Source organism: Vitis vinifera, chromosome 10, assembly GCF_030704535.1.
Source record: "Vitis vinifera cultivar Pinot Noir 40024 chromosome 10, ASM3070453v1".
Taxonomy (NCBI): domain Eukaryota; kingdom Viridiplantae; phylum Streptophyta; class Magnoliopsida; order Vitales; family Vitaceae; genus Vitis; species Vitis vinifera.
The window spans coordinates 11032685-11044284 of record NC_081814.1 but is presented as its reverse complement, the minus strand read 5'-3'; the positions used below and the strand labels follow the sequence as shown (position 1 = coordinate 11044284).

The 11600-nt window shown below is 31.9% G+C and overlaps 1 protein-coding gene across 6 annotated transcripts; it reads right to left on the bottom strand.

The window, feature by feature from the left end:
- On the bottom strand, positions 1 to 10948 carry LOC100251443 (beta-amyrin synthase). 6 transcript variants are annotated; one of them, XM_019222645.2, is made up of 22 exons: positions 10840 to 10948; positions 10269 to 10467; positions 7908 to 8033; positions 6160 to 6272; positions 5578 to 5776; positions 3798 to 3983; positions 3603 to 3692; positions 3323 to 3511; positions 3151 to 3235; positions 2882 to 3048; positions 2528 to 2716; positions 2289 to 2408; positions 2079 to 2198; positions 1861 to 1983; positions 1678 to 1776; positions 1504 to 1560; positions 1337 to 1383; positions 1068 to 1211; positions 789 to 966; positions 625 to 705; positions 405 to 488; positions 1 to 286 (listed from the first exon to the last, which is right to left on the bottom strand). In XM_019222645.2, the coding sequence occupies exons 5-22, from the start codon at positions 5773 to 5775 to the stop codon at positions 164 to 166; spliced, it is 2280 nt and encodes a 759-aa protein (XP_019078190.1). In that variant the 5' UTR covers position 5776; positions 6160 to 6272; positions 7908 to 8033; positions 10269 to 10467; positions 10840 to 10948; the 3' UTR covers positions 1 to 163. The 6 variants fall into 6 exon arrangements, with proteins under 6 accessions (XP_019078190.1, XP_019078189.1, XP_010655673.1 ...); XM_019222644.2 differs by having other exon boundaries at positions 10273 to 10467; XM_010657371.3 differs by lacking the exon at positions 7908 to 8033.
- Positions 10949 to 11600: the final 652 nt, after the last annotated feature.

Here is an 11600-nt window from a genome sequence, read left to right as displayed (position 1 = left end):
ACAGAAGATGTTGAAGACTTCCATTTTTATATTACTATTGAGCTTGTATTGACTTATACATTTAAGATGAGTAGTTTCACATATGACAAAACACCTTATTTTGGTTTAAAGAAAGAAAAAGAGGAGAGCATATGGAGGAAAACTTTCTACTTGAGCTTAGTGCTTAGAGCTTCTGGAGAGGCTTCAGAACACGTCTATGGTACATTCCAAGAGCCCATGTCGGGAAAATGTTTCTATAGCTCGCATAGTGTAGCATACAGTTATTCATGTAAACTCCAGTGATTTCCTGTGATCATTATTTCAAGGTTAAGATGCATCCAAATACAAAGAAGGAAATAATGTCGGTGAAAACAGTTTTGATCAGTTAATAACTTATAACCAACCAAGATCTTAGTGAGAGTTACCTCTTGAGGGAAATCCCCACTGTCTAATTGTGAGTTAATCAGTAGCTTGGCTGCTTTGTGCAGAGGGGTTGGATCTTTCTCGACCTAGTTTAGAAGAAACAATGAAAAATTTTAGTTATGCAAATTATTAAGGGAAATTTGGAATTTCTATCAAATTATATTTCAATTTCGTTAGCATTTATCAAAAGCGACCATTAAACAAATCAAATTTGAGAGTAACCTGTCCGGCTTCAATTAGACCCATCAAACACCATGCGGTTTGTACCAAATTTGTGCGATCCCCCTCTAAGTGTACATACACCTGTACAATGAAGATTGAACTGAACAGTAAAAACTCGAACTCATATTTTCCAAGCAATGACATTGAGTTAGAATGAGAATTACCATATCTGGGCACGAAAGATAGCTCTCTCCCCAACCACCATTTGCCTTCTGCTTTGAAAGCAAAAAGTCGACACCTTTACGAACGGTTTTGCTGTTTGAGTATGTTTTCCCAACAGCAGCTAACCCTGATAATGCAAACCATGCAGCATAGGTGAAGCAAACTCCCCAGCCACCATACCTGCCAATATTGTTTCATATGAGAATTTTTACTTCAAACTCAGAACCATCATCCATTTCCATCTCCTCAACTAAGTAGCCAAAATCGAAAGAGATGCATACCAAGATCCATTTGGCCTCTGTACATTCTCGACATAACGGGTTGCTTTTTCTATGAAGTTGTCTACTTCTTTCCTTCTATGATTAGGATACAATTTCTTGAACAACAGGAGAGTTTGGATAGCTGATGATGTGCATTCCACATACCTAAACCGCCGAATAGGTAACATTAATGAGTGTATATGTTGTGAAAGTGGACATGGAAATGTAAATGGAAATGGACATGGACACGGACATAGAAATGGAAATGAATTAGATGAATGACAACTTACTCATGCTCGGTGACTATGTTGGCGAAAAGTTCTGAAGGATTCAACTTCTGAGAAATAAAAGAAAGTGAATCAAAACCAAGAATCTGTTAGTCGTAGACTCAACTGCATTCACTGAGGCCTCAAAACTTTGGTAACAACTACATCCATTTGTGATTGAAAGAAATTACCTCCAACCATTCTTCGGCTCCTGCTGGCTCCCAAACAGCCAGACCACCACTTTTGCCCTTTGGAAAATTACAAAAAAGGGGCCATGGTTTGAGAGTTTGTGAATTTACAAAATATGAATATTAATCTGGCAGCAATTTTGAGTGTCACAAGTGAAGCAAAATATGTGTACGTACTTGCAAGGAGAAAAGGAAATTGACGGCATCAAATAAGCATTGAGGTTCGGCCTTTTCCCCGACAAGTTCTTTTGGAAATTGTGATAATAACAACAAGACCTGTGGGAAAAAAATGGGATATGCATGAGGAACTTCTGTATTAATTACTGCAGTATATGATCGGAATAAAGCTATATATCCTACCCTCAACGCTTCGGATGTGCAGTCAGAGACTTGCCAACCATGATCACGATCAGAAAAAGTCCAGGCTCCTTTTGAAAAGTGACGATACCTACTCCGGTAGTCACCTGATGGATTTTCTTGACACTGCAATTTAAATTTGGTATAATAATGGTTGTAAGCTTAATGAAGATACAGAGCATGGTAGTGGTAGAGGTTTTGGGAGTGAATAGGTAAGAAACCTGTGATAATTTAACGTAGTCGTGACCTTTCTTGAGAGTAGTCCCGTATTCTTCAACCATACCACTTTCCAGGATGGCTTGAATGCAAAGAGAAGTGTCCCATAGCTGACTCCCAAAACTCTGCAATTGCAGCAACAAGTCAGCATTATGGATGGTGAATTTGGAGGTGATAATCGAGTAGAGCCAAAATGGTTGGGTGTTGTAACAAACCTGCACTTTCATTCCATCCTCTGCCATCCATAAGTAGTCAGGAATTCGGGCAAGGTGATGCTTGAAAACATCCGAATTTGAGTCTGGATTCTCTGCCCAAACAGCCATCATGTGGAAAGCCTGCAGAAATTGATGTTGTGGCAATATAAGATCAATGTCTAAACCTACAATTATTTGACCCTAATGCATTCCATCATTCCTTCTAATCTATTCCCCTCTCCTCTCACACTCTTACTTACCTTCTCCACACACCCAGGAGTTATATATCTACTGTTCTCATCTTCCCAGTGAATGATATCAATTGCTTTCTTTACAGCCCTCTCTCTAATTTTGGAGACAGGCCAATGTTTCAGAATCGGCTCACCAAAGTGATAAAGCCCACCCCAAAGCACATCTTGTACGAGGGAATGGGGGTAGTAGTAATCCTCCTGCATCCGTTCAATATTTTAGTACAAGGTTAATGGGGGGGGGAGATGGATTTAACATGCCCCCTTTCACAAAAAAATTGCACTAAAAATATACAGAGAGTCTCATTATAAAACCAAAACTAGCAACTGCAAAATCCCAAACTACTTTCTCTACAATCAACCAACCTTTGCGCATAAAAGCCGTGCTTTAGCCCAATTGATTTCATGGTATGGTTCAGTGTGCATTTCTTCCCTCAGTTGTACAACCAGATCAGTAATGGGTGCCTGAAATCTTGTGCCGTATAAATACGACATAGGCATGTAAATTGTTCGACAGTAGCACCACATTTTATCTGCAACACAAACATTACCATAGAAAACAAGTTCATAAAATAAAACCATGAAGCCTAATTGAGATCAAAATACTAAATATACAAGTACTGCATATTGCTTACCTGGATGCATGGGCAAAAATGAAGGGAAAAGCCAGAACTCTGGTGGCAAAGGGTTGCAGCCAGACCACTCATACAACCCAAACACCTTAAAACAAACAAAAACCAATTAAGCCAATAGCAATGGAAAATCTTTCTTCCAAACCAACAGAAGATCACCAACTTATGAACTCACCGAGAGATAACACTTCCCCCAAGATGGTGAATAGGTTGCACCACCGCGATCGAGAATCCATTTCCTTCCTGCTGCCACAGCCTTGTCATCAGGTCCTACTCCTAGTACACGCATGGAGATGTAGTTCAGGGTTGTTCCAAGCATTGTGCTATGCCCCTCAATATGGAATCCCCACCCACCATCTTCATTCTAATCATCCAACACATTCCATTACTATTCCAAATAGGAGATGAACATATTGTAAGCCATTTAAAGATGATGAGATGAGTTTGATTAGTACTTGATGGTTAGTAATGTAGCGAAGAAGCTCCACTTTGTGTTCCGGTGTTAGGGCTATATTCAGGGTTCCAGTAAAGTATAGCACCATGATCTGCACATCAATTTGAAATAACACTTTTAAGAGTTAGTTAATTCAGAAATTAAATTCAGTAATCATTTTTTCTCTCTTCAAAAAAAGGGTACTTAGAAAACATACCAAAGGAGGTGTGAAAAACAAAGGACCAGCGTTCTCAGCAGGCCAGTGACCATCCTTGGCCTGGATGGCTCTATTCAGCCTCACAGATTTCCTTACTGCAGTTGTCACTGCTTCACATGTTACTTCTTCATTTTCTCCCAGCCTCACTGGTGGTATGCTCAAATCTATTTGGTTTTCCTTGATAAGCTGTGATTTTTAAATTAGACATCGGAATGGGGGGATTATGTTGTCAGAATTCAAACTTCCTTGCGGAATTGAAAAAGATTTTTCATAAGTAATTTATTTGTAACAAATGCAAACGATTTTTTTTTTTTTTTTTTGTATCATTTTCAATTCAAGCAAGTTAAAAAAAAAAAGACAAAAACAAAAAAAATGCAACACAAGATTTCAAGCACCCAAGAAAACAGTTTTCGGTTTTTTAGAACAAAAAATCAAGAAAATACGTCTGTTAATCAAAAACTATTTTCTATTTTCTACTTTCAAATAACATATTTTACTTGTTTTCTACTATTTTCACTTATTATCTAAGGGTTATTTTAAAAAATAATTATACAAACATGTAAAATAATTAAAAATAAAACAATAAACATAAAAATTGTTTTTAAACGTATTTAAAAAATATTAAAAACAAGTTACAAATATTTTAGATTTTTAAATAAACCTTTATTTTATAAAACATTAAAGAATAGTTTTAAAAGAACTATTTTCAAAAATTATTTTACAAAACTATTTTTAATAACAGTTTTATGTTTATCGGAGTAAAAAATAGAGAAAAAAAGGAAAAATGCTTGGTAAACAGAAAACTGTTTTTAATTTTTTATTTTTAGGAACAAAAAACTTGTAAGATAACATCTTTTAGTTTTGTTCAAAAGTTTTCACTTGTTTTTAAGAGTTATTTTAAAATTTAATTATATAAACATGTAGAATAATTAAAAATAAAGTACTAAATATAAAATTATTTTTAAATATATTTAAAAGTATTAAAAATAGATTAAAAATATTTCAAGTTACCAAATAGACTTTTGTATTACAAAACATTATAGAATAGTTTTTAAAAATTATCTCTCATAACTATTTTCGAAAGTAGTTACCAAATAAGGCCTAATGTCTTACCATTTTTGAAAATTAACTAATCGGAGAGACTACATACGTTTTCACTTTTATCACATTTTTTATTATATACATTTCCGGCAAGTAAAATTATATTTACTAAAAAGTGATTAGTTGTATTAAATATATATAAAAAATAGCATTTTACATTTACTAAATTTTCAATTTACAAGGTGGCAAAGATGACAAAGGTTTTGGCCTTTTTTTAAAAGAAATATAGATATTTGCTTTTCGGCAACTAAATATATGTCCTGATCATCAAATTTCCAATATGAGGAGGAGCTTAGTTGTTAGTTGCAAAAAGTGTGGTTTCGCCATATCACCGTCCTAAAACTGAAATATCTTTTTCCCTGGGTAGTTTTCAAAGAATATCAAAGTATGACCATTAATTACCAGTTGGTGCCCAAAGGCAAGTACGGTCCTCTCACACCCACCCCTTGCTGCATCATCCCATCTAACTGGAAACTCAGTGAATTTAGGCCAAGACCCAGAACAAATTTTAGTTGAAAACCCATATATATGTATGTATATATTTCCATGAAGGCCCTTTAATTAATATTAAATTTTATTGTGATCACTTCATCAACCTCAGAAGCAAAATACCATGCTGGAAGATAGTAGAGGAAAATTTTTTATCCAAAGATATCATCATGAATAAAAGAGCGTATACCTGCATTCTCATTAGGAGATCCCCATTAGGTTTGTAGCGAAACCGATTCTTTGTGAAATTTTCCTGAACTTTCCAGACCTCTTCTCGCTCTTCTGGGGTCCCAGCTTCAGGGTCGAACTCCCAGATCTGCCTGCCAACAAAGTTGTTGAGGCTGTACAGCCATGGACCATGCCCTTCTGCAATTTTGAGCTTCCACATACTGCATATTTGTTTATATATATAAACATCCTCATCACTTCAGCTCTTGCAGTAACATTATTATCCATTAACCATATACTATCAAGTATAGAAATATCGAGATCATTGTTTCCCATAGTTTAAAACAAGACCAACTCCAATTTTACAGAGAAGACATGCAGACAATTGCAGAAGCAGAAGAAATACGGAAGGAGATGGGATAAAACTGATTTTTCCAGGTTTAAAAAAAAAAAAAAAAAAGGAAGCCTGCATGTTATAATTCAAAAACAAACCTACCCAGAAAGTTAGTTTTTGCATAGAATTCTAAAGAAGCAATATATATATATATATATATATCATTTTGATAGAAAAAGAAAAAAGAAGAAAATTTTACAAAGTACGAACCTGAACTTTGTCTGTGCAAGATGCAGGCGAAGAGAGGTTGAGGAGTTGATGAGAAGCGAGAGAGGTGGTCACTGCTTTATATAGACTCCCAATGAGCAAAGGGAAGGACGTGGCTGAAGATAGTAATTGATAATAAAAATAATTATAAAATGGTTAATTGTTTTTGGTGAGCATACAGTCTATACTATACGGTGAGCTTTGACCTTTCCAAAATAATGTTCAATCTAATATATTTGTGCCACGTAAGTTACCATATCATAAAACCATAGTTGGTAACTACGACTTTACTTTTTAAAAACAATCAAAACCGTAGTTACCAACTACGGCTTTAATTTTAATTTTATATATAAATATATATTTAACTTTAATTTTTTAAAATAAAATATTATATTATTTTGATTTTATATTGATTAAAAATATGTAAGTGGTGTAATAAAAATATTTAACTTTAATTGATCTCATTATTTAAATAATAGTAATATATAAAATTAAATAATTGATGTCTTTAATTTGATATAAAAATATATTTTGATAATTTTATGAAAATATTTGGCACTACACTCAATATAAATATAATTAGTTATAAATATACTATTTTATACCCTCATAATGAAGAATATTATATTATTTTGTAACTTTATGCAAAAATTAAAGGCAATTATGCACTTGTTCAAAATATAATATGACTTCAAGTGGGTAAAATAATTGGAAAATTACTTAAATACAACAAAAATAATTTTCTTTTTCCATTTTTCTCCTTTCAAAATGGGGATCAAAATGGAATGGAAAGGCTTAAAATGTTAAACTTAAAATACCAACCTAAAAGAATTTGTTTTTCCACTTCTTAAAATATAGAATTGTAGAAAGAAAATACCTTTGTTTTTCCAATCAATTCACTATTTAGTTTAATTGTTTTAGTAAATAGATGAAAATGTTTTTGGAATATTTTTGTAAATTCATTGATAATAAGAAAAATGTTTTTTATTGGGTACTAATGAGAGTTTTGGGCAAAAATGATTTCTTTAAAACAGAAAATTCATAAAATAATTTTATTCATAAAAAAATTTTATTCTCAAAATAATTTTTAATGTGATGTGTGTATTATTCATGTGAGTATTTACATCACAAAACTGTAATTGGTAATCATGATTTTTGATTTTTTTTTTTAAAAAAAAAAAGTCAAAATAGTAGTTGGTGATCGTAATTTTAAATTTAAACCTAAAACCAATTTTTTAAGTTCAAATTTTAAATCATGTGAATGTTCCATTTTTAAAAAGTTATTTTGATTGAAGGTTTAGATTGTAAATTTTTTTTAATATATTATTTTTTCTATATCAATATAGTGTTGTTGTAATTAATTAGTTATAAATATAATTGGTTTAAATTTAAACCTAAAACCAATTAGTTTAAATGAATAAAACTAATCGGGAAAGGGGGAAAAGGTAAAGGAAAGTTAAAGCCGTAGTTGGTGATTACGACTTTGACTGTTTTTAAAATAGTCAAAGTCGTAGTCACCAACTACGGTTTTAAACTTAAAGTTAAAATCGTGGTTGGTGACTACGGTTTTGACTATTTTTAAAAAATAAAATGGTAGTTACCAACTACAGTTTTATGACGTGACAATCTACATGGTGCAGACACGTTACATTGGACATTATTTTAGAAATGGGGTACTTTATGGATTTTTATTTTTTTTTTAAACGTAGTGTTTTGGGTCAAAGCTCGTGGCAGTACTACTCAGAAAGTACTCGAGGGAGGGGCCCATTTCTGACTGCTAGGGTCGGTCTTGGCGTGCATCAAAGTCTTGGGTTGTGAGCCTAGGGTTAAAAGGAGGCAATTCTTGACCCATCCTGGCCATTGTCTGCGGTACAACTCTGTATTTTGCAAAGCTGAAGGTCAGTTATTATCAAATTGGTTGGCAGATGAAGATTTGATTTTTGTGGTGACCATTCAATTACATTTTTATTTTTTCCACTATAATTTTTTTTCATTTTTTTTTTTTGAGTAGTTAAAAAATTAATTATGTCATTGTCAGGCTTTAAAGTCTTGACTTAGCATTAGAGATACTCATCAAGCATCCAGCTAACTGTACAGTAATATAAATAGGTAAGTTTTCTCCTTGTGATACCCAAACCTCTCTTTTATCAAATACTTAAAACAGGGAATAGAAATGGATGCAAAAAATAATGTGCATAATTGCAATAAATCATTTTTAACGTGAATGATATTTTGTTGCTTCTCAATTAATTAAGAAATAATAATAATAATAATAATAATAATAACCTAGACTATGGGGCAGATATCCATGCGAATATGCAGGTCCCTTCCTCTATCCTATAACCAATAGTATTTTTTTTAGTCAACCTTATGAAGTGATATTTATTTTATAAATAAATAAATAAAAATTAAAGATAACTAATGGTTTAGTAAAGTTGGTAAACTTGAAGGAAGTACATGAAGTGATTAGAAATTTTAATAAAGATTGATAAAAGTGAAAAGAATTACGTACTAGATTTTAATTAAGTAAAGGCTTCTTGAAAACTACATTATATTAATCGGGTTTTGATGTTGTTAATTTTTCACAATTTGATTAATGAATCATTAAATAGATAATAATAATAATAATAATAGTTATATTAAAAATTATCTAAATCAAGCTAATAACCCAACCCAATCAGACCTGACCATTGTGCATGCATGCGGAATTGTCTAAATGTCTATAGTGTGAAGATAGAAATATATAATAAATAGGATGGACAATAAAAAGGGGGCTTTCAAGTCATTATCAATCGAGTAAAAATGAGTAATGTGGGTGGGATTAGGGAGGCAGGCTCCAATTTTGGACCGGTTAAATGCCAAATGATTCAACCTTGGAAGGCTCAGCTAGCCGGACTAATTGTTCATTTGATGGGTCTTTTTGAGGTGAAGGCTCTTGACTAGGCGGTATTTGTTTAAACAGTTTTTAAAATTGTTAAAGAGTTGTTATATTTTATATAAAAATTATTATTATTATTATTTAATTTTAAAAATAAAAATTATAATTAGGTTGTATTTGTTTTTTTAACTTAATATTTAATAGAACTTAATTTAATTTAAGATTAAATAGTTCTTAATACTATAAAGCATTAAGTTGTTTGTTTTTTATATGCTAGAAATCAACATCTTAATGTATTAAGAAAAATAATTTTTAAATTGATTCTTATCTCACAAAAAAAAAAAATTTAACATATTTCTAAAAGTTTTAAGATAATAAAAATGATTTTAAAAGTTGTTGAAGTTAAAGTCGTGGAAAAAGAAAAAAAAAAGTGATGGTCTATAAAGATGTTGATAGAAGAGGAAAATGATAAAGACAAGAAGATTTATTTTGATAACAAGAATTAAAAGTTGAGATTTTCTAATGGATTTAAAAATATTACTTTTTTATATTGAAAAAATTAAGTATTTTGTCTTTTGTGATTCAATTAAAAATATTAAAAAAATAAGTAATAAGTTAAATAAAAAATTTAAAACAAATACCCTCTTACTAATAAGTTTTAAAAAATAAACATTCTTTTAGATTATTTTCTCCTCAATTCTTAATCGACAATCAAATAAAAAACAATTATAATTTCTTTCTTTCTTTTCCCTTTCCTCTCTTTTTCTTTTTATTTTTTTTTATTTTAAACTTTTTAACAACCAAACATAGTTATAGTTCATTAATCCTTGAGTGACTTATTTGCTTTTGGGTAACTACATTATATATCCTGATCATCAAATTTCCAATATAAGGAGGAGCTTAGTTGTTAGTTGCAAAAAGTGTGGGTAAGATGACTTAGTTATTAGTTGCAAGTACGGTCCCACCCCTAGGCTGCATCTTCCCATCCAACTGGAAACTTAGTGAATTTAGGCCAAGACCCATAACAAAGTTTAGTCGAAAACCCATGTATATATATATATATATATATATATATATATATGTATGTATGTATAAATTTCTATGAAGGCCCTTTAATTAATATTAAATTTTATTGTGATCACTTCATCAACCTCAGAAGCAAAATACCATGCTGGAAGATGGTGGAGGAAAATTTTTGATCCAAAGATACCATCATGAATAAAAGAGTGTATACCTACATCCTCATTAGGAGATCCCCATTAGGTTTGTAGCGAAACCGATTCTTTGTGAAATTGTCCTGGACTTTCCTGACCTCTTCTCGCTCTTCTGGGGTCCCAGCTTCAGGGTCGAACTCCTAGATCTGCCTGCCAACATAGTTGTTGAGGCTGTACAACCATGGACCATGCCCTTCTGCAATTTTGAGCTTCCACATACTGCATATTTGTTTATATATATAAACATCCTCATCACTTCAGCTCATGCAGTAACATTATTATCCATTAACCATATACTATCAAGTATAGAAATATCGAGATCATTGTTTCCCATAGTTTAAAACAAGGCCAACTCCAATTTTACAGAGAAGACATGCAGACAATTGCAGAAGCCGAAGAAGAAACGGAAGGAGATGGGATAAAACTGATTTTTCCAGGTTAAAAAAAAAAAAAAAAAAGGAAGCCTGCATGTTATAATTCAAAAACAAACCTTCCCAGTTAGTTTTTTCATAGAATTCTAAAGAAGCGATATATATATATCATTTTGATAGAAAAAAAAAAAAAAAAAAGAATATTTTACAAAGTACGAACCTGAACTTTATCTGTGGAAGATGCAGGCGAAGAGAGGTTGAGGAGTTGATGAGAAGCGAGAGAGGTGGTCACTCCTTTATATAGACTCCCAATGAGCAAAGGGAAGGACGTGGCTGAAGATAGTACTACTCAGGAAATACTCGAGGGAGGGGCCAATTTCTGACTCACAAAAATAATTTGTCCATAAATCTATGTAAAATTTAAAATAAAATAGAATAAAGAAAAAAAGGACAAGCTTTATGTGAATGATTTTTCACGTAATTTTCAACCAAAACTCGTGTTCCAATAGAAATTTTATTAGAATTATAAAATATTTATAATAGAATCTAAAAAAAAAAAAAAAAAATTTGAATTGAGAGGAGAGGTAAGCTAGGGTCGGTCTCGGCGTGCATGGGTTGTGAGCCTCAACGCTTGACTCATCCTGGTCAGTTATTATCAAATTGGTTGGCAGATGAAGATTTGATTTTGTGGTGACCATTCAATTATTACATTTTTGTTTTTTTTCATTGTAATTTTGTTTTCGGAGTAGTTGAGAAATTAATTATGTCATTGACAGGCTTTAATTCAATGGACCTTGGAGGGCATGTGAGAATGTTTTCAATATCAAAAAACGTTCCTAAAAAAACAAGGTTGTTGGAGTTTTACCTTTGTAAAAAGGGTTATGTGATTTTTACTTGCTGTAGTGAAACAAAATTGAGGATCCTTCCTTGAATATTCTAACTCTAATTTTTTTCAATATTTTAATTTTAATCTTCATCAGC

Coding starts and splice junctions, on each gene's coding strand:
- LOC100251443 (XM_019222645.2), bottom strand. CDS start 5,775: ATGTGGAAGCTCAAAATTGCAGAAGGGCATGGTCCATGGCTGTACAGC. Junction 3,693..3,797: donor TGTTTTTCACACCTCCTTTG/GTATGTTTTCTA, acceptor ATTGATGTGCAG/ATCATGGTGCTATACTTTAC. Junction 706..788: donor ATCTTTCGTGCCCAGATATG/GTAATTCTCATT, acceptor TTCATTGTACAG/GTGTATGTACACTTAGAGGG.